The sequence below is a fragment of the Pavona decussata genome, unplaced genomic scaffold, assembly GCF_977016875.1.
Source record: "Pavona decussata unplaced genomic scaffold, jaPavDecu1.1 SCAFFOLD_42, whole genome shotgun sequence".
Classification (NCBI taxonomy): domain Eukaryota; kingdom Metazoa; phylum Cnidaria; class Anthozoa; order Scleractinia; family Agariciidae; genus Pavona; species Pavona decussata.
Genome location: NW_028145464.1, coordinates 805,001 through 827,738, shown reverse-complemented (window position 1 = coordinate 827,738; position 22,738 = coordinate 805,001). Strand labels below are relative to the sequence as shown.

The following is a 22,738-nucleotide window of genomic DNA, read 5'->3' as shown; positions in this document are numbered from 1 at the left end:
AACACAGAAAACTATGTCTGCAACCGTAGCCTCCCTCGCAGACGCTCTTTCGGTTCGTCACGCAATCTTTGGGGAGGAATGATTGCGTGACGAGACGAAAGAGCGTCTGCGAGGGAGTCTACTTCAACCAATTCCTAGCACATAAAAATGGTGTGCAGCCGGTACTAAACGCGAAAAAAATTATCCAGTCGGTGCTTTGCGCGTCGAAAATCACGGTTGGTTCAAGTTTAACTTTGTTTCTGACAGGAAGAAAAAAAAACAGCGTCACATTACTTGAAGTAATAGCTTTACCTAAAGATTCCACCACCATCCACACCAGCTTCCTCCAGACCTTGGGCATTGACCATGCGCACTCGAAGCTTCTGTCTCAAATTAGGAGCTGTTGGAAGATAAAATCAAAGCTATTAGCAATCTTTTTGATCGTGTGCACCGAAAAAAGCGTGTTTTTTTTTTCAATTCAAATAAAGGCTCTTGAAAACGATTCCGAGAGGCTGTCAGCCACGAAACGTACTTATTCAACTTAACTCAACGAGTTCCCTAGCTTTCACCTTACAACTATAAATTAATAAAAGAAACTGAGCACTCCAAATCAAGCGAGAAATTCATAATATAGTGTGCTATACCGGTCTTTAAGCACGTATTTGTAAGAAAATTTAGGCGTATACAGCTGTAATAAAGGATTCTGTGAAACAATCTTGCTGTATTTTGATCACAACTGCTCAGATATTTGACAACGAACCTGTTTTGTAACATGAAATTGTTCTTACAACACAGGGAAGAAAATATTTAGGTTTTTCTCGTAGGAAGAACAAACTATAATCAATTTTTAGAGACTTCTAAAAGATGCACAGGAAGAACTTGAAAAACTTGGCCGTTTTTTTTTTCAAGTTGCAATTCACTGCCATCCTAGCCAAACATAACTAATAGTAGTTAATAGTAGTTTCTGTGCACTAGTAGGGTTATTGTTAACAACACTCTACAATTATTTTAACGATTCCATTGAAACGAATACGCTTTTTGGCTATTCATAGTGACACTAAAAACAGGTGACACTGTTCCTTTAAGACAACAACTACAAGTTTTCTATGGTGTAAAAAATTGTTTTGTCTTACCCTTATCCTCTGTTAGTTGTTCAAACGCATCTTGATATATGTAGTTCCTGTTAACTGTCACATCAATAGCTGGGCCCATCATAAAGTTATGAAGATCTCCTTGCACATCAGCGCGATTCTTTGCTATAATTCTCTGGAGCAGCTAGCAAAATATAAAGAGACATTTCCAGTTATCGTTAACAAAAAACAACAATCAACTAATCACAACTTTTTGAGCAAATGCGAGTAAACGGAGTCGACTGTGGGAAGCTGCGAACAATTTATGGCTTCATTTTACGGTCTATAAGAGTAAAGACCATCGAGAACTGCCGTCGATTTGTTTTAATACAACAACATGGAAAATAATACGAGCAGAATTGGCTTTACTTTCCGTTGAGAAAGCGCGCGCATGGCATCTAAAGTCACTTTTATTGTCTGTACTTTTATAGACTAGCTACGAGCCAATCAGCGCGCGCGAATTTTAACAGTCATTGTAAATACGTTTTGGTTCAAATTCCAATATTAAACCAATATTACACGGAGTAAAGCAGAACCAAAGCAAACGCTTAATTACTTTCCAAACTTGATTTAAAACCACACCAATTTACCATAAAGGAGATGACTTAACCACGATTATTTACGTACATTTTACGAGCTCACCTTTACTCTGTCTTTAAAACTAACAACAAAAGGTATGTGTTGTAGAATAGCCATGTTTCTGGCTGTTGTAGATGACATTCCTGGCTCCACAACACCCTCTACTGTTCCTAAATGTGAACACAGAAGAAGATACAAGCCTTTCAGTTTGACTTTCTCCAACAGAAGGGTTCATTTACTTTATAAACAATCCAAGTTTGCCAGGGGGTTTGATTTCTTTAACAAAGAGAAAATAAGGGGACAGAGAGGGAGAACCCAAGTATAGCCCTTGGGACATGTGAATTTCACTTAAGTTATTTTTAGACGTCGTGAAAACGGAAGTCTGTTTCCCAAGACGTCTGCAAACGTATCTAGACGCCTGTAAATGCCTCTTAGGAAAGCCATACTGAATATTCAACAGCCGCCATTATCCAATGCGATGTTGGCACGTTCCGATGACTTCCCGTGACGTCACACTGACTGTTTGAGGAAGTCTCCGAAAACCGACTTCCGTTTTGACGATGCCTAAATATAAATTAAGTGAAATTCACATGTCCCAGCCAACACCCTGGTTCCAGTCTCTGTCCCCCTATTTTCTCTTACTCTAACATGGTCCTTTGGATAACAGTTCTATTCAAAAAAATTTTGTTGTTGAATTTGTCTTAAGTTCCCTTGAGTCCGTGGAAGAAACAGCATAAAGTGTGATCATGCTACGCTTCTCCTTTTGACTAATCCTTTCATTGGATACATTTCTCTCGATGTTTTACAGAATTCGGCATTTTGTTGTTCTCGCTTTGGTCTTGGTTGCCTCAATTGTAGAGTTTTAATAAGCAGCTCTTCAATGGATGGATTAAAGTTAAACTGACTCGGTAGTACAATTATATTAAACACAGGATCGACAAACAATAGAGTTCTCCAAGGTACCAGCATGTGTCCAAGATATTCATGAACAGAAAGCTCGTGCGCGCCAAAATTATAATACTCGTTCGATGGGCAGCACCACGCGTGACCACGCGCGTACCTCTCAAGTAAATCAGCGGACCGCTTGTATGAAAAATTGGTTTATCAACGGAGTTTTGATAAATAAAAGTCACCGTAAAGAGATTCGAGTGCTGACGTTTCGAGCGTGAGCCCTTCGTTAGAGCGAATCGCTCGTTGATTAAACCAAAGATTCGTTTCTTCACCTCACCGACGCAGCACCGCAGTTTCTTTACAAACTAACCCTGTTATCCTTTTGTATGAGAAAAGCAGCAATTCTAGACGATCTACTGTCCAGCATGTGACTGTCACCTACCTTCTTCAGTAAAGAATCCATCAATTCGCATCTGTTAAAGGTAACCAGAGATGACTGAGTTAAGATAAGAAGTAACAGAATAAAACAGCAATTCAAGATATTACACAGTAATTTCAGAGTTAAACCACCGTTGAAATGCAGTTGAGCGGTTAACTGCTAACGGTTCAGTTACTTTATTTTAAGTGATATACTTCATCTTAAGAGTAAAATTAACAGTAACAATATATAAACAGAATTTGTGGTTTAGAGTCATTTCAACCCTTGACTCGAAAACCCCCGCTCCCCGAAAGGATCACTTTGGACCTAAATTTTAATATCAGCTTTGAGAAATTCCGGTATAAAGCAGGCCTGGCCTTGACCGTTCTCTTCTTCATTTGTTAGTCAATCATCAGAGCATAAACAACTAGCAAACAACATGCGCCTTTTTCTACGACCCTTACCGAAAAAAAAATCGATTAGTTCTCGGAATAAACCCTGTTAACCGAATTAGAAACCGATGTCTTATACTGATACGGTGACACTATGAAAATTTTTTCAGGCAGATGCTCGACTTAACAACTTGCCACGATTGAACGGCGTCAAATTTGCATTTCTGTGCTAGTTGTTGACATGGCAAGTAGTTGTCCACAAACCCGTATGAGATCTTAGACTGGACTGGCTTACCTGAGTAGGGTCTATGGCGACTTTATGTGAGAGCCAGTGGCCTTCAGCACAGAATTGTCTTCTGGAGTCTCTGGAGTGAAGCTGACGAACAAGACTCGTGACGTCCTGCAAGACGGAAAAAGGATAAAATTTTCTATATTACAATTACGACGCGATTACAGGTGGATGAATGACAAAGAAAAGAGGAAAGAAATAACTGATCAGGAACGGAACTTCACCAGGTTTGAGCGTTTTCTGTCACACGCCGAAGTCCGGGGGAAGGGAGGGGGCACCCATATAAAAGTGGAGGGGTGATTATCGTACCTTTTAGGGGTCAAACTTCGTGGTTTGGTACCCCGTTGGGTGCTAAAATCTAAAATGACTTCCGTCAGAGGTATGGTGATATGGTGGTACTGAGCCGAAAAATATGAGAAGAACTAAACGTCAGCCAACTAATTTGGTACCTCTCTTGGGGGTAAAAAATTGTTCAGACCACTCCCCAAAAACAGAATTCTGGTTCCTTTTAGGGGTTCTTTTTAAAATTTCTGACGATCACTCCCGTCACTTCTGTATGGGAGTCGCCCCCCTCCCCCCAATCCCGGGTGCCGAAGCAGCTAGGGGTATAACGCCTCTCTCTGATTGTGATATCACTCTGGTGAAGGGCTACTTTTCTGATTAGTATTTCACGGCCAAGACTCGAGAAGATAGGGAACCAACCTCCAAAAGCTTGATCCATTTTAGTTTCGGATAAAACTGGTCCGTTTTTAAGAGCGCCGATTTGGCTCCAACACTTTTCATGGCAGCGAGGTACTGTCCTGTAAAGATTGGACTTGTTTCAGGGTAAATTATCTCTATTATTCCTATCGCCACATTACAGAGTACTGAAGACATGCGCTCCATTTCCTTGAGAGAGAAAGGCATGAAAGAGCTCCTTTGACCTACGGGAAAAAATACTGACTTAGTACTGCCATAAATGTGTCGCATACTTTTCAATAGATCAAAGTTGGGTATTCATTAACTTAGAAGGGCACAAGTTTACAGAGCAGGAGATCCTAGGTTCGAATCCCGAAGGCGATAACACTTAACAAGATGTTGCATTTCTTTTACATAGAAATAACGGTACCGTCTCCGAAAGGGACGTGATTGACGTTAAATTACCACTCAAGACGCATCGAACGCTAGCTGAGACCAAGCTGGACAAGTGGTAGTGGCTGCCAGAAGCGCCATCACAAGCAGGCGTCCAAACTACAGTTGTCTGTAAACCGGTATAAGAGGTGTGTGATGTAAGTATTGTAGATTATAAGCACACTCTTTGTTTCTCAGGTAGAATTTTCGATGAATTTCATGAACGATGCAGGCATCATGCAGATCTTTATGGTTTCCACCAAAATTGCGTACAAAATGGTGACTAAAAGGCCTCTAACAGCTCCAGTCGCATAACTTCACAACAACCCCCCCCCCCTTTACTTCTCTCCCTTCCTACCCCTCCCCTAAAACAAAAACGCCGGTATTTCTGACCTAGGTTTATACTTTTAGTTACTTGGCGTATAAACGCACAGGAATGCACTTAAAGATCCACTGATCTATTAAAAAGCCCCTTCGTTGCACGTCCGAGGTCCTGACCCATACATGTAACTAAATTTTCCTCAAGAAACTTCCCAGTTTAATTCTGGAAAAAATCCGACGTGCATATTTCAAGCGTAATTTCCCAGTAAGCAGTCAACAATTTCCACTAAGCAACAAGGCTTGATTATTTATTGTTGTTGTTGTTGTTGTTGTTGTTGTGGTTTGTTTACCTTCTTCTCCATAAAACTCGTTGTCATGAACAGAAAACAGTGCGTTGCTCAGCAGAGATGACAGTAAAGACAGCAATGGGGTTATGGCGTTGGCCTCCAGCATTGAGAGATTTGTTCCGCGGGATATGAGATCTAACAATTGAATTTCTTTCCTGTTAAGTGAAAAATTAAATCACTAGTCAATTAAACAATAGCACCACGTAATAAACACATTTCAACTGAACATTTAATAGCATTTACTGAGGTTCTGGTAGAGAGAAGAGTTATATGAAGGAATCACCTTTAATTATTTTAGGACGCAGACTGATCGAGATTCTTAAATCCTTCAAAGGAGTGGAGAAGACAACTCTCGCATATTCATTGGAAAATCAGCGGCGCACAAAAACATAATAACAATCCTAAGGAGATTTATGTCTGAGCTAGCTGTCCAATGTTGCTATCACTGGTAAACTGTAAGAGTTATAAAGCATTCGGAGTAACAAGACATAATTTGGCTGATTTAGCAACAGAATGGGAACGTCAGTTGATAACGGCGCGCACATCAAGAATACCCATAAGATAGTCGAAATAGACTCGCGTCCAGACTATTCCGTGCGCTCTCGCGTCCTCAAATGTTCCCGTTCTGTTGTTAAACCAACTTATCTACTTACCCAGTACTGGTAAATACTTTAACTGATTGCACATTAAGCCACAACTCACGGACAAACACTGGATTCAGAGCAAGAGTATAGAGAAGCCTGCAGAAAAAATCAACAAGAATATCAAGGCTGCTTCCTAAGACAAAAATCAGGGGGCCCTTCGGGCTCCCAAAATTGAAAGTTAGGAGCCCGAGCCAGATTTTTGGGAGCCCACAGAATTAAAATCAGGACGTTATATTCATTGACTGGAGAATGTTTTTCAGAGTTCATCCAGAAAAGAACAAAATTGTCGACATAATTAATCCCGAATCACTAGCTCAAAAGGCTAGTGCTATGGGGATAAACCAATTGTTGTTGTTGTTGTTGTTTTTTTTTTGTTTGTTTGCTTCAATATATTTGCTGAATTGAATTTAGCTTTATCAGTGGAAGAATCCGTAACCATTGAATTGCGAGGCAAGGAGCCGCACTATATAAGTTGATATGAATTGTATCTAAGGCACAAAAGTAAGAACGATGGGCTCCAGTCCACACAATCATGGGCTCTTACAGACTCGCTGGATTATAAACCTAGCTTTACTTGTGTGAATCGTGGCTGGCTACTTATAAAGGCTCTCAAAACAAAACGACGGTCTTCCTTTACTGCAGTCTACAGACACAGTGGCAAAATGAGTGTGCATGCTCTGCCGATTTGTGATTCGAGCGAGAATCGATTACGACTGCTCCACTTTAATCACCAAATTCACACTTGCTACCACAATATGTTTTTTGTTAAGTAAGATATGTGATGGAGGAAGTTTGAAGGAACCTTTCCTGAAAGCGGCAATCTTATCTATTTTGATTTGGGCTTATCCCCGCGAAACGAAAACAAACAATGGGAAATTTAAAAATGCCGCCATTTCGCCGCGTAAGATTGCTCACGCGTGACGAGCATGCGCACTCATTTTGCCGCTGTGTCCAGTCTACAAAATGTACGACGCGCATCCACATAACAAACCTTGTCTTGTGGATAGGAAGTCTACTCTCAGACATCAAGAAATGACAAATGTTACAAAGTGCTGTGATGACCTCCGACTCATGTGCTACTTCTCTGTGCCTAAAAACAAAACACAATCAGCTAGCTGGCAGTGGTCTGCGAAAGGCTAAAATAGTATAACAGCAACCGAAGATAGCTGAAAGATTGGGATTAGTTATAAGCCCTGAACCGAGGTACATTAAAACCCAACAATTTGGACATGTTTAATGTCGAAAAAGAACTTGTCTGAAAATAAACCGTCTGTGTTCATTTGTATAATTTAATCAGTCAATCATTCAATCGATCAATCAATCAATCAATCAATCAACCAGTCAGTCAGTCAGTCAGTCAGTCAGTCAGTCAGTCAGTCAGTCAGTCAGTCAATCAATCAGTCAGTCAGTCAGTCAGTCAGTCAGTCAATCAGTCAGTCAGTCAGTCAGTCAGTCAGTCAGTCAATCAATCAGTCAGTCAGTCAGTCAGTCACTCAGTCGGTCAGTCAGTCAGTCAGTCAGTCAGTCAGTCAATCATTCAATCAGTCAGTCAGTCAGTCAATTGATCAATCAATCAATCAATCAATCAATCAATCAATCAATCAATCAATCAATCAATCAATCTGAAAGATAAATTTGTGTGAAAGACCAGTGCAGTGTTTTATTTTGTGCGGTAAAATAAAGTATACTGTACTACTCCTATTACTAATCAATTCAGTGTGGGATTCTACGTCATTTGTTAACCTTACAAGAATTACTTCACGCATGGCTTCCTTTCCGCGGTTCTCCCGAGAAAAATGTCCGTATGCTTGACTTGTGTGCAAGCCTATACAACAACTAAAACTAGTGCAAACCTCGTAAAAAAATCACAAGACATTTGAGCTAAAAGTATTCATTCAGCAGGTGATGTCAAATTAGACCATCTGAGGGCCGTAAGTTAGAAAACTCTAATAGGTTATTACGCCTCCCTCTTTAAGTAAAGTTATTGTAAATTATGTTTTGTTGAACACGTACCTTGTGACAAGGGACTCCAAAGTCTTAACATGTTCTTTAGAATCAAGGACATCCAAACATTTTTGCTTCAGGATTTCAAGCGAAGGCTGTTAAGAAAGAGAAGTGATATTTGCCCTCACTACTTGACACTGGAAAAACATCACCTGCATCCCTTCCCGTCACAAACATGAATACTGAGAAAAGTTGCGTATTCAACGAACAAAAGAGAGAGAGAGAGGAAATGGAAGTTTTGCAATTGGGGTGGGAAGATTAAAGTTCACGATGAGCTGATACTAACATGAGTAACGCTTAAATGCAAGAAAAACAAATAAGGACTTTCAACGAACAATATTTCATTGAATTTCAAATCTTTGTAGTGTGTGCACAGCTAGTAGACTTCAAAACAAACGCATTTTTTTTTTTTTGGCGTTTGCCCGTCGCGAGACGACCTCCGAACGAAAAGTCTGAAAGAGCAGGCAAATCGAGAATGAGAATGGGGAGAGACATTTTTTCTCGCCCATGAATACCGGCGCAAGAGATTCACGCGCAAGAATCCACGCTTTCGCGCTTCACACCTCGCGAGTTCGCGCTAACGGCAAATCGAGTCTACTCCCAGTGAATTTCAAGAGAAATTGGAAACGACTGTGCTGCAGTTTACGAGCCACCGCTAGTTTTCAATTCGTTGAGGAGAGCGAAGATTTTTTGTTTCTTATGGGATAACATTTTCCGTAATCAAGACTAAAAGAGAAAAGTTTTTGTCCATGATACCTACACATCAACGCTCATGTCGCAAATAGAGGTTGGGTGCCCAGGAACCAGGGGGCTGGTACCGACAACCCAAAGCCATGTAGGTAGAACACCCCATAAGCCTGCCCTACCCACAACCCAGCCACGCGCCCCGCCTACAACCCAGCCCCAACCCTAGCACCCGTCACACTAAGACTAGAAGCTCAGTGGAAAAATAATAAGTAAATAAGACAGAGAACCAACCCCTCTAACCCTAACCCTTTCCCTTACCCAATCCGCAACCCTAACCACAAAGCACAACCCTAACCCTGATCCCAAACGATAACAAACTAAAAGAAAAGAAAGGGATGCTTTTCTGTAGGTTTTACCTCGTTTCGCAGAAACGGGCAATTATACTGACCTGGAGAGATTCTACTTCCATTTCTGAATCACTGCCATCATCGTCCTCATCAGAATTAACAGTAACTGGTAAAGAGAGAAGAAAAAAAAAACGCAAAATGCTCTGTCTATAATTATGACATTGAAAGGTTGGGCACCGACAACCCACATAGTTTTGTACCTTTACATTTAAAGCAAAACTTAAAAGACACATGCACATGTTCCAGCCCTATAATAATAATAATAAAAATAATAATAATAATAATAATAATAATAATAATAATAATAATAATAATAATAATAATAATAATAATAATAATAATAATAATAATAATAATGATAACTTTATTAACGTGTCAAGAAATGTAGTTGAGGGGAGAAGTCCCCTCTACTAATAGTGGACACCTAACTAAATTCTAGAAAATTCTAAAAAATGAATTAAAATTTACATCGTAAACCATATTAATAAAATTTCATACATCAATCGCAAAAAATCATGTAAACCCTAGTCATTCTCGGCATAGGCTGCAGCCTCGACAGTTACTGACATTTGCTGCTAGGGCAGTAAGGTCCTGATTACGTATGACTCTTTTGAATTGCTTCAGAGAGGGTTGATAATCTTATTCTAGGAGTGAGATCATTCCACAGTTTAGGCCCTAGGTAACGAAGTGAGTGTTTTCCATATGTCACCGAAGAGAATCGAGGTTGAACAAATTCTCGCTTCCTTAAGTAATACGAACCACTGTCTAATTGGAAAAGATTACAAAGTCTCTGTGGCAGTACTTCATGCTTAATCTTATACATGAAGATGGCAATGTCCTGCACTCGTCTGTTGTATAACGATGGTATGTCTGCTTTTGCCAGTAGTTTCTCGTAGCTAGAATGTTTGTCCTGAAAAACTGCCCTGAGTCCTCTTTCTTGTATGCGTTCAAGCTTTCTCCTATCGCTTGCCTTGCAGAAGTGCCAGGTGAGGTGGAAATAAGTAAGGTATGGTAAGATAGCAGCTTTATATAGCTGCAGCTTGGCTTTTGTTGGTATCAGGTTTTTCAGTCTCATAAGGACCCCAATCCTTTGGCGTGCTTTTTTACACACGTTGTTAATATGATGGTTAAAGTTCAGTTTACTATCTATCGTCACTCCTAAAAGATTCAATATTCCCTATATTCTCCAGCAGAAAAACAAAAAATCGGCTGAAGCCCAGATCGTCGGATTTCGTCACGGTTATTATAAAATTTGAGAAATAGCACTCGTAGCACCAAATTTTCCCTTAATTTTTCTCCGCTTCCACATTGAGAACGGTCTGTGTTTTTTATGTAAGTTCGGTTTGAAGTCAGTCAAGTCAAGTCAAGTTTATACCACACCGTCCAGGATTATTTAAGAAGAGAAGCAAGGAGGAATTACAAGTATCAAAAGTCAGGATATGAATATTCCAATTGTTTGTTAACAGTAGCCAAGTAGCTCGGGCTTTTGAGTTGGTCACTGTCATGTTCAAGAAGATAGAGGATCCAAAACATAAATTAAAGTAACTGGGTTGTGGAGAGTTCTGCATTGTAAATAGAAACAATAACATTGATAAAAATGGAAGGAGGGAAAAGTGGCTATTGAGTTATCGCTGGTTATTTAAAAAAAGTACTTGATAGTAGTGGTCTTGAAACTAGAAATATTTCCTTTTGTTATATTTTGCACATGTTTTATCTTTGACCTAAAGTCAATCCTACTATCTTATCGTTAATTTTATGTACTCACCTGGATGAGGCAGTTGCATTAACAAGACCTGCAACACTTGAATGTAGCTCTTAAGGATAGCAAGATCGGAGGATGAACCTGAAGACAAAAGACAATCATCTAACAATGGGTTTGATTCCTATTCAAGAAAGACTATTCTCAGTTTATAATAAAATTACATGTATTTCCAACTGATTAAGATTGGTGCGTCACAGCTCTAAAGATGATTCATCCTTTCATCATTTCACATCAATGCCATTAAACAGTGCAAAGTGCCTGGTGGTTTTAAAAACTACCCTTTCGCCTGTAAGAATACTGGCGCTACGTCAACTGTGCAAATTAGTAAACGTTCGGCTATAGCCTGCAATAAAAATGTGGTGCAATCTAAGTTGAGAAGCCATGTACCAGGATCCAAGCAAAATCATTAATACTGTGTTGTAATATGGTTAAAAAGATCTCATTTCTAATGTAACTCGTTCAAATTGGTTTAAACAGTTTACAAATCAAAACGTTCAGTTGATTAATTGACTCCTATCGTCCTCAGATCCTGTGCACAAACACCTATGCCTTTTTGTTTGAAAACGCATTCATTTTGATGCCTTTCCTCCAAACTAAAACCATTGAAAACGCTGATAGTTTTCTTAATAAAAAAAAAAATAAAAAAAAAAAACCGCATACATTTCGGTTTCAAATTATCAAGCAAAATTCGATGCGTGTGTGTTTGGTATGGTATCAACTTTTGCTCGCTTTTCAGTCGCGAACACTAGCACTTCTGGGCCGAGTTGTTCAAAGTCCGATTAAGGTGATCCTGGTTTAACATGACCTTTGATTCGAATTAAATTAGTAACCAATAAAGACCCTTCGAAAATATTTTCTTTCCTCAGTTTTGACCAGCTTAGACTTTTCTTTTCTATTTGCATAAATTAGCTTTTTAAAACATTTTCAATAAGCGACATGAAAACTCCGGTTAATTTTTGATCAGAGATAAGCGTTAATCAGCTTTCAAACATCACACCCTGATTGGTCAATTTTTTATAGTTTCGAAGCAACGTCACATTAAACTTCACTTTCATTGTAGCACGTTTCGTTTTCCACAAACTGGAAACTTATTTTTATGTTTTGATTGTTCTCTGTTGGGTCAACGTGTTCGAGGAGTGATATTCCGACAGAATTGGTACGAAAGTCCCTCAAGAGCTGTGGTACTTCAAACGCATTGGATGGAACAAAGAAGACAACTTCGACACAGGTAAGCGACCAGAGATCAGAGAACAGCGATGACGAAAATGGGAGCGAGTAATTTGAACACTTTAGGAACAAAATTAATTGACCAAATGATTATTTTCACGTTTTTGCCATCCTTACTTGGCTACAAAATGAGTAAAAACGTTTCTGCGAGATTTCCGTGACTCTTTTCCGATGGCCAAGCTGTTGTTTTTTTGAGAACACTTGGCTATAAGCCGAGACGCCATAGCGCAGAAATGTTTTACTAAAATGGAATTGAAATCGAAAAAAGGGGGATTAAAAATCACCACCACCGCCAACAACAACAAATATCCATTCGACTAACTGGCGAATGAATACTAGTTTTTGAAAGTTACAAGGTAAATATTGATTTATATAAACAGATTCAATTTTTGCGGCTTGGGATACACTGAGCGACCTCGTGGTACATGGCTTTGTTTTGTCGCAGGCAAAAATATTCCCAATAGATTTTTCATTGTGCTTCTTTTGAATAAAGAAAAAATAATTCAATTTGATAGTTAACACTTTACACATCAGTCCGGGCGAATTTCAACCCTTTACGCGAATTTAGTTGGTTTTATAAACTGAGTTCGTAAGGTTATTTGGCGACCGTGAAGACATTCGAATGCTGACGTTTCAAACGTTAGTACTTCTTCAGAATCCGATTCGCTCTGACGCGGATGGGCTAAAACCAAACTGTTGTTTCCACATTTCCAACAACGCAGCACCACAGTTTCTTTAGAAATTAAACCCCTGATCTTGGCGAGTGACATCAGGAGTAGGTAACTGTAGAAGCTGAAATGAAACTCGTGAAGAAAGCGAAATTTTCTACAAATGACACGGCAAGCTTAGCGATACTGCACTTCTTGTGTCTTCACACTTTTCTACATACTGTACACGAGTTTGGATAATGACCAACTGTATTCACGTCACGTGGGTTAAATGCTGACGCCACGGGTAGTCAAGTGTGAAAGTTTACGCAATTGAACTCCTAGCCTGCAGGACAGGCGTTATTTTTTTACGTTTTTTCAGCGGAGGCAAGCAAGAGGCGAGCGCGGAGGGCGAGTCACGCGTCCCTCCCATCACTCGTGACTCGCGCTTCGAGCTTGCCTCGCGCTTGCCTCCGCTCACCTGAAAAACGCAAAGAAATGACGCTTATCCTGCAGGCTACTGAACTCCCTTCCTTCCAATCGGATCTTATTCCATTACTGAAGCTAAATGTTCACTAAAAATCATTGGTACTGCGCTGGAAGTGATCGAGCATCACTCCCGGTATGGAAGTGAAAAAAGCAATGACCAACAAAGAGACCCTATTAGAGCGGTTTTCAATTGAGTGTCGAACGTAACTGCCTTTTTGCTTGGGTTTTGCGTTAATACTGTACGTTCTGTGATTAGTTGATAAAACTCGCGCCACTTTCTCTACCAATAAGATGTAAAACCAAAACCAATCGTGCCTCGCTCGCACGCGTTTTCCAGCGCTTGGCGTCGGTTTCATGCATCTGCTTTGAATTCTGATTGTCGTCATTGCGCTGTTTGCACCTGTTGTGATTGGCCAGAGTAATGTACTTTGCTTTTGGTTTTAAGACACTCGATTGAAAAGCGCTCTAAAAGTAGTAATCAAAGTAGAGTATGCAGTACCTAGGTGTTTCTCGACGAATACCAACACTCCAAAAAGTAGCCATGGCGAGGGATTTACTCTGCTGTTGCTCCCCCCTGGATTGTCTGGTTTTGGCATTACTGTCAGGAGGGTCTCCAGTAAGAAGCCAAAAGGAAACCGTGCTGATGGCTCAGCCAAAGATGGCAGCAGAAAACATGTGATCTGTTCCGTCATTTCAGGGCAAAGGATGTCAGATATGAGCGCTGAAAAGACCTCATGCCTGAGATGGAAAGTGAAATCATTAGGTAACTGTGATTATTAATAATGTCTGACTTGCACATGTAGTAAAATAAATGTAACAAGTAGGCAACCACACTAACATGAGGTTCAATTGCAGGTGTTTGGGTCTTTTGAACAAAAAAAATTACAAACTAACAGAAAAAAAAGTAAACATACAAAAAAAAAAAAGAAAGAAAGAAAGAAAGAAAGAAAGAAAAAGAGAAAAAGAGAAAAAGAAAGAAAACTCAGAAGCAAACTAGATAATGAGCTGTGAATATTAAACTTTAAATGGTTAAGTTTAAATACTCCATGTGATGACGGCAATAATTTTTTTTATTGATTTCTTTGTACATACATATACAAGAAAGGTTGTGTTCAAATCCTGGGTGGGGGACACCTTGGAAGTTTTGGTCAGGCCCCATTTGTTCAAAGGCCGGATAACTTTATCCACTGGATAAGGCACTATTCAGTGTCTAAACTATACTTCACGTTAAATGTTGAACAAGGTTTTAGTGCACTCCCAAACTTAACTGTGGTTGGAGTGTGCATATTCCCTTGTACAAAAAGAAATACTGAAATATTTGCACAGATTGAAACTGTCGGATAGTGACTTATCCACAGGATAAAGTTATCCGGCCTTTGAACAACTGGAGCCAGGGCGTGTGGCTTAGTTCTACAAACCCTGACAGTATTTCACTATTTTAGACCAAAATAATTTTGTAATTTTCCGGTACCCATTTTAAGACTTGGGCCCAGTTGTTTAAAGAGCTGATAACTCTATCCAGCCGATAAATCGCTAATCAGCGGATAAAATGTACTCCAACCAATACATTTTATCCGCTGGATAGCAATTTATCCACTGGATAAAGTTATCCGCTCTTTGAACAACTGCGGCCTGGTCTCCAAAATCCATATCTGCTGTAAAATTCATACCCATTTTCAGATTTTAAGACCAAAAGGGCATCAAAACCATACCCTTTTGCACCGCACCTAAGTGATTTTCAAGGATGGGAGACTTCCTTTCCTTAAGGTATTGATGACCATGCATATAAAATCAGGTTGAGTAAATACCTATCATTTGCAGTGAACACAGTTTCTTCTTCAGTGCTGTTCTGACTGCTGAGCTGAAGAGGAGTCATGACGAGGTCCCTGATGGCAGCAGCCAGAGGAGTGGGTGGAGCGGCAGACGGCTCAAGGCTGGAGGGTACCCGAGCATTCAATAGAGCACGCAGGTATCTGAAATATCCTGATAAAAACGTACAGTGCATGAATAACGCAAGGTGTGTGTAAACAAAGCACTGGTGAATTGCATTTCCACAAGTACAGACTGCAGGAAATTGCCAAGTGAATGGTATTAATAGTCAGAGTCCTGCCAACAATAAATTTTGGCATGTGAACAGTGTATGACCAAAATTTGTAGCCCATGTCCAACTACATGTACATGTAATTCCCAATTGAACATACTGTACAAACACTAGCATCTCTACATTGTAGATACAATACGGGGGGTGCAATATTCCCCATTCAATGTGTAATTTAAAATCAGCCTTATGGCCCTACATGTAGCATAATAGACCATCTGACGCCCAACTACATACATGTATAACCAACAGACGTTTTCAATTAGGTAAATATCACAACCAGTGGACCATAAGACTAAAGAAACTCCACTGTAACATTGGTGGATTGACATTTGAACACACATGACTATACAAAAACGACCCTCTGACCCCACTTAGCTAATGCCTTCATTTTTGTGAAAGAAATGAGGCCATTACATAATATCATGTTTCAAATCTCAGGTTCAATTAATGATAGTTGTACATATATCTTCTAAACCCGTGACACAGACATACTTGGACATTTTCATTTTCTGAGTGTGCATGTGCCACCAACCTTCAGGGTTTTTTTTTGTGTGTGTGTGTGACAATGTGAAGATGGAGACTGATGGAAGTGATAAAAAAGGAAGACTGGTTGACATCAAGTTTTAATATTCATACAATAGTTTGTACATTGTATGTTATACATGTATGTACACACTGTGCACACTTTCATTATTTTGCAAAAAAAAAAAAAAAGATACATGTATCCACCCTTACCATTTCTGGCAAGGTATACTGTTACCATGGCCGCATCTTTTCTATTTCTGGCAGGATCAGCAGGATTGTGGAATGAGTCATGTGAGGTAAACACTTCTAACATCCGCAGTTGAATAGCAACAGGTTTGGAATCATTCAGTGATGACTCTAATGACCTATGGGAGGAGTGATAACAATTACATGTGCAGTAGATTTACAAATTCTGGCCTGGTGGAGCCAAAGTGTAGCTAGTTATCAAGGTTGAAATTTATACAAGACATAGCAAGCAGGGTGGCTTGCTCACTGAAGCGAGATTTCCACAATTCGAAAAAAATGCCACACGAAAAGTAATGTTGTTAACTTTTAATTGTCATTATTAGCGTTATTGTCGGCTTTCGAACAACCGGGCAGCCTGGTGAACTGACACTACTGACATACATGTACAATAAGGAGGTGCCCATATTAATAAAAGTGCCTGTAGGAGATGTGTAACTGTAACATTATTCAGCCGTGTAACAATGCATGATACATGTACAGAATTTACCTGCTACAAATCAAGAGAAGGTATTTGATCTGGTGAAGCCAGCTACAATGATCTTCCATTTGTAACTGTTGCACAATGCCACGATTCTTGAGTAGAAATTGGCACACCCAAACCTAAATTAAAACAAACAAACAAACAAAAAAATAGTCATGAGATATACATGTACAGCTGCAGTGCATAACTTGTTAAAACAGTCATTGATACAGACATTAATCAAAAGTCACTGCAGTTAATTTCCTTGTTACCTAATTAAACCAAGCAATTAATTAGAGCAGCTATACAGGTGACTACTGAACAATGACACTTTTATAATTGTGTATGTACATGTACTGTACCCAATGCAATGGTCTTGGTGTTAAAATGGATTACACTGAAATAAAAAAAAAATTATGTTTTTATATTTTATATTAATTTATAATTATGCATCATTATCTGGTGATAGAGGCCAAGAGAGTACACAAAGTGATCACCTCAATTAATAAGACTGCCACATGTACAGTGTTTCTTTTACATAATTAAACTTTCCACAATGAATGCCTCCACAATTTGCACCAGCAGGAAAGACTGGTGGCATTTTTGGTTCATGGAAATGGAAAGCCATTCTAAGACTTAACTGTCAATCCTACAAGGTTTGAATGTCACTTGAGATATTACATGTAATTAATAAGTTAAACATTACTCAGAAATTTCTATTATTAGCTTACACCATCTACATGTACATGTAAATGAATTGTATGCACTTGGTTTTAATCACATTCATCAGCACAAGCAATTGTCAGGAGATCAACCTCCATTTCAACAACCTTCAAACCATCTCATTAACCACTAAATTCAAACCATTATTCCTTCACACTGTGGAAAAAATATTATTTTATTACACTGTAGCAACCTCCCAAGTCATCAAATTACACAGTCAATACAGCTTTAATGAGCATGTCCCTAAGAGAGCTTTTCAGTGTCAATTACAAAAATAAATAAATTAAATAATACACAAACAGTGTACGCTACAATCATTGTTATATAAAGCTACATCGAAACTACATGTATGAATTCACAAAATTATATAAAAAGATTGTTCTTAATTTATGCTTAAAGGTGCCAACGTTCTTATGCTGTACATAAATTCAAAGATTGTTCTAATCTACTGTATTCCAAAGATCAACAGTTCTATAGCAAAACATTCTAAAGCAATTGTCTGGCCCTTGCCTTACACAAAGGAATACTTAGCATTTGAAAATTCCTAGTCTCATGCTTACTTATCTTTAATGTACTTTGAGTTACAAATGTTTATTTCAGATAGCTAGATGTACTTAGCTTAAATAGTGTCCAGTACAGTAATTGACTTTGAACAGGAAGCCATTTCAAACTTTTCAATAGTAGAGTACCAAATTTACGGCTATTTAAAGTCAATGATAAAGTATTCTACCCATCACAATTTCCTTACCAGTCTCTGTGTATCTCTGGAGTGAGAGTGAAAGAAGAGAAGCCTTCTTAAAAGAAGTCTTACATCAGAACCAGCTGGAACAGCTTTGCAATTTTCCATTGCCTGAACAGCTTCATCAAAACGTCTCCTCTGAATCTCACACTTTAAAATGAAACAAATTTAAAGCTATGTAGTTATATGCAAAGGCAATAACTGTACATGTTGCAACATACATGTACTGTATAATGCTGTGGTTCAAAAAATATTTTTGGTTTCAAAGTTTCCAACCAGTTTGATTATTATTTCCCTTTGTAATGAATACTGTACAATAAAAAAGGAAAATAAAAACTAAACTGGATTGAAAAATTTTGAACCAAAATAAAACAACAACAACAACACACAGCGTAATTTTTTACACAACTTTCATGTGTCTCATGCTTATCAGTCAAAACTTTAACTATTTTGATCAAACAGAAACAAATCCACCTTAATGCCACTGCATGATATTAATATTACTGTATAAAGAAAATAAAGGGAGATGTAAAGAATCGACCATAAGAGGACACAAGACGGTCGTGGGTTCGAATCCCATCTGGGGCTCAGATTTTTTCTGTGTCCTCTTATGGTCGATTCTTTACATCTCCCTTTATTTCCTTTTAGAAACACATCAGTCAGGCTTATTTTTAACTCAGAAAAGGTTAGCATTATACATGTACAACAACGTTTAGTTTATCTAATTTTGGCCTCAAGGCAAGGTGGAATCTCTGTCAATACCAAAGACCATTAACCCCAGCTGGGAAACAGAAAGTATTAAGAAAATTAACATTACATAGATCAAGTGGAATGCTCAGGAGTCCAAATAAGTACTGCTTACAATAATAAGAAGACAGAACTCACCTGATAATGTCGCACCCATTCTCCACGAAGGAAAGACTGAATTTTGAGAGCACTGGCATTTTGTCTCCTCAATTCCTGTATATACAAGTCATGTGTAGAATGCAGGATTCAAAGAATTTTTCAGTACAGCTGTATTAATCTACCACTAACCTAACCACTAATTCCTGGGAGTCAAGTGTACATGTATGTATGGAAACTGTCTATTTTCAGAGAAATTGCATATCTTTATTGTGTTCATTTGGAAAAAGGTTAACTCTCCTCTAATCAATCAATCAATCAATCAATCAATCAATCAATCAATCAATCAATCAATCAGTCAATCAGTAGTCAATCAGTCAATCAATCAGTCAATCAATCATTTCAGTCAGTCAGTCAGTCAGTCAGTCAGTCAGTCAATCGACCAATCAATCAATTAATCAATCAAACAAATTAAAATGTACATGTACAATCATGTAATAGGTTTGAAGAATTCACTTTCAACTTTTATACATGCATTGCATCGGAAGAATTGATTCCCAAGCGGCGAGGATTATTGGCTGCTCTAAAATTGGACACTTTTAAGAAGTCCACCATGTACAGTGTAGTAAAATGTAAACAAAACCCTACCTCTCTTTTTTGTCGCTCTGCGTGCGTTCTTTGAATCAAGGATGTCCTTTGTTCCTATTCAAGGAAATTTAACTGATTATACAGAACGTTTGGGACAGCTGTATTTCAGTCTTAAAAATTACCTTGTACTCTGTTAAATCAAACCAATACACCAAGCGGTAAGGAAACCCACGCCGAAGATCTTCGGCCACAAAAAAAAAATTGAAGCCAGGGTCCACGATCCAGACAGCAGGACGCGAAGCCGCACTCTAATTTAACGAAGCGCGGCATTTCTCGACCATATAACACTTACATGCATTCAGTCAAACCTTCGTTGTTAACTCTTCTATCAATTAAGAATGGAAAAAAGAAGGTTTGACTCCTTTGCGTTTGTTAATGGACAGACAGATTCTCCATGATAGTAACAACGTACCAAGTAGTAGCTCTGTGTATGTGTGTCAGTGCCCAACTTAACTTAAAAAAAATCATTGCAAAAATACCTTTTTACTTGCTCCTCCTAAAGAAACAACTCTTCTGGTTTTATACTGTCCATCAAACGAAAACATCGCAACCCAGAACGCAGAACAGAGTAAAATTGGCAAAATATTCTCACTGAAGCAAACTGAAAGCGCTGAATAAATGTTGTCATTCCTTGGTAACCTCTTCTCATGCTTGATGCTGCTTGATGCTGACTTTGCAAATATGTTACCAGGCCTTGTTATTATGTAGCCAGGCCTTCATTTCATTCAAAACATGGCGGAAAGGTTGAGTTTGCAACTTGCCTTCGCTTTAATTGCGCTAATAGCTGCTATATTCTACAGTGGTAAAGCGCAGTTTGTTTTCAACAAGATAAATCAGATTATCCATGGAAAAAGAGGCTGCTCTCCGATCGTTAGCATTGGCCATGTAACGCTTCATTATTTTGGATTCAGAGGACGAGCCGAGGGCATTCGGTTCATGATGGAAGACTTTGAAATACCCTACGCTGAAACAAATTATTCCAAAACAGATTGGCCCGAAATAAAAAAGAAAGGAATAGATATTGGGTTGTTTACTTTTGGCCAAGGTAAGTGGCAAACGTTAAAAATTATGTTTCCAACTAGCAAGTTTGTGAGCTTGGCTTTGTTGTTGTGCATGCATTGCATCGTACACTGTATACTCGGGCGCTAAACTTGTCTTGAGTAGAAAGAAAGTGTCATTGAATAAAGGCTAAAATTCCATTATCCTTTCCGTAAATAAAAATGATTTAGCTAATTACGGTCATACTCTTTCCTTGGAGTTGTTTATTCCCGCATCTTTTGACAATTTTTCATCTTATTTTCTTTGCGCGCCGATATGCGAACTTAAATGTGATGAAGTCAGAAGAATAGATCGTTGTACAGAATGAATGATCATGTAAGCCAATCATCCTTTGCCATGACACTGGGCAGATGTTTACGTGTTATAAAATATTGATAATTGTTTTAAATGTGTTTTAGTGTTCAATTCAAATTTTGCTGGACTCATTCTTAGTACGTGTATCTACAACCACTGTACCTCTCCAATCGGTTAATATTATAAGTACTGTTAAAATTAGTAAAAAGCATTAAAGCATTTTTTTTTTGTACATTTTGCAGGAATATATGTATCTGAACTTTAAAATAACTGAAAAAAGAATGTTTTTGAATAGCTTTATGGTAGAAAAGTACTCAAAAGAATTAGTAATGGGTCAAGATTACAACTGTAGGAAGAATAATTGTAATTATAATCCACCAAATATTTTCGCTCGCTGGCGATTGGTCTAAATGCCTCATGTGACCGAATATACCCCAGCTAAAACTGGGGAATATCTGATGATATTCCCCAAGTGATATTCCCCAATTTCAAAAACTTCCAAGGCGCATCTTGTTTACAATTTAAATTACCGGTAATGTCAAGATTGGGGAAGGGTTTGCTTTTGTGACAGAAGGAGAGATAAACCTGCTGGTCGATAAAGCAGTATCAGAAAACAACATACGCTCTAAACGTTTTTGACGGTAAACTTTTCTTAACGAAATGTTCAAATACTCAAGCTCGTTGCCACATGTTGCGAAAAATGTTTGAAGGATAATAACCACAATAGCCCCCATTTGGCTTTAAAAATACGCTCAGATATTTGTCCTTGGACATTATCTGCTCCTCGAAGCTCACAGTTTTCCTCGAGCTTCGCTCTCGGAACAGATAATGTCCGCAGACAAATATCTGAGCATATTTTCTCGACAAATGGAGGCTATTGTTTATCTATGACACTGGTTACATGTACAAGCACATCTCCAAAATCTGTGCATTTTTTTTTAGTCCAAATGTTCAAACCACCAGTGAGCTACAGCTTATCCAAGTTAGCTGCAGAGTCGATCTTTTCCATTTCTAAATAAACCTCTCTATGTTTATTGGTCTCCACACATCTGCACAATCTAGCATTGGAGAAAATGTGGTAAAAAAAAATCCCAGGGGGATGGCATGGTTCGTACAATCTTGAAAAGGTCTTGAATTTTAGTTACTAGTCGTCTTGAAAAGTCCTTGAATTCGGTTAAGGTCCTTGGAAAGTACTTGATTTCTTTACTAGGTCTTGAAAAGTCCTTGAAATTTCGTAAGTTGTTTATTCCATATCACTTTTCTGAAAAATGAAATGATTTTGCCGGGTAAATTTGTGGATTGACGACTAATAACTGGCGGTAACAATGGGACAAATGGTCGGTATAACATATGTGAGTATACATGAAGCAAACTTTGATCTTCGCCTCAATTTCATGTACGTCTCACCAGGTAATGTGGGTTTGTCCACCACAGGCGTTTGTTTTCAGGAGCTATGTGATCGGTTGTGTCAAGGGTTTTTTTTAAGCGAGGTATTTTTGATTTTCCCTTCATTTGTAATTTAAATGAGCGATCGGCAAATGTGTATTTAATCGTAAATGGTTAACTGGTGCAAGGTTAAGCTGGGTGAAAGGATTTAAAGGCGACAAACACAAGACGATGTGTTGTGTTTGTAATGATTCATTTCGTGGTCAACGTAGAAAGCATGGGAGAAAGTGCCTTGAAGTCTCACAAGAAAGGGGAGAAACACAAAAAGAAATGCTGGAACTGGATGTAGACTCACTTGTGAAGTCAACAGATGATTTGAGTGTCAAAGCTG

General features: G+C 38.6%; 2 protein-coding genes and 1 long non-coding RNA gene across 3 annotated transcripts in view; 2 read left to right on the top strand and 1 right to left on the bottom strand.

The window, feature by feature from the left end:
- Positions 1–20,221, bottom strand: part of LOC146482856 (ubiquitin-protein ligase E3C-like) — a 39,972-nt gene extending 19,751 nt beyond the window's left edge. The window contains exons 1-20 of the mRNA XM_085106669.1: positions 20,088–20,221; positions 19,609–19,662; positions 19,003–19,077; positions 18,127–18,267; positions 16,683–16,795; positions 16,160–16,314; positions 15,132–15,306; positions 13,823–14,061; positions 10,964–11,041; positions 9,240–9,304; positions 8,114–8,199; positions 7,092–7,190; positions 6,110–6,196; positions 5,460–5,611; positions 4,381–4,601; positions 3,685–3,789; positions 3,022–3,052; positions 1,752–1,858; positions 1,113–1,254; positions 292–379 (exon numbers count right to left, since the gene is read on the bottom strand). Of these exons, the coding sequence (XP_084962795.1) occupies positions 292–379; positions 1,113–1,254; positions 1,752–1,858; positions 3,022–3,052; positions 3,685–3,789; positions 4,381–4,601; positions 5,460–5,611; positions 6,110–6,196; positions 7,092–7,190; positions 8,114–8,199; positions 9,240–9,304; positions 10,964–11,041; positions 13,823–14,061; positions 15,132–15,306; positions 16,160–16,314; positions 16,683–16,795; positions 18,127–18,267; positions 19,003–19,077; positions 19,609–19,662; positions 20,088–20,153 (2,279 nt within the window). The 5' untranslated portion in view covers positions 20,154–20,221. The remainder of the gene's footprint in view (positions 1–291; positions 380–1,112; positions 1,255–1,751; positions 1,859–3,021; positions 3,053–3,684; positions 3,790–4,380; positions 4,602–5,459; positions 5,612–6,109; positions 6,197–7,091; positions 7,191–8,113; positions 8,200–9,239; positions 9,305–10,963; positions 11,042–13,822; positions 14,062–15,131; positions 15,307–16,159; positions 16,315–16,682; positions 16,796–18,126; positions 18,268–19,002; positions 19,078–19,608; positions 19,663–20,087) is intronic.
- Positions 11,983–16,340, top strand: LOC146482857 (uncharacterized). Its single transcript, XR_014864033.1, has 4 exons — positions 11,983–12,188; positions 14,021–14,086; positions 15,154–15,292; positions 16,214–16,340. It is a non-coding gene; the product is annotated as an uncharacterized LOC146482857 (long non-coding RNA).
- A 105-nt stretch (positions 20,222–20,326) lies between the features above and the next one.
- LOC146482855 (glutathione S-transferase P-like) overlaps positions 20,327–22,738 on the top strand; it is a 7,836-nt gene continuing 5,424 nt past the window's right edge. The window contains exon 1 of the mRNA XM_085106676.1: positions 20,327–20,653. Coding sequence (XP_084962802.1) covers positions 20,341–20,653 — 313 coding nt within the window. The 5' untranslated portion in view covers positions 20,327–20,340. The remainder of the gene's footprint in view (positions 20,654–22,738) is intronic.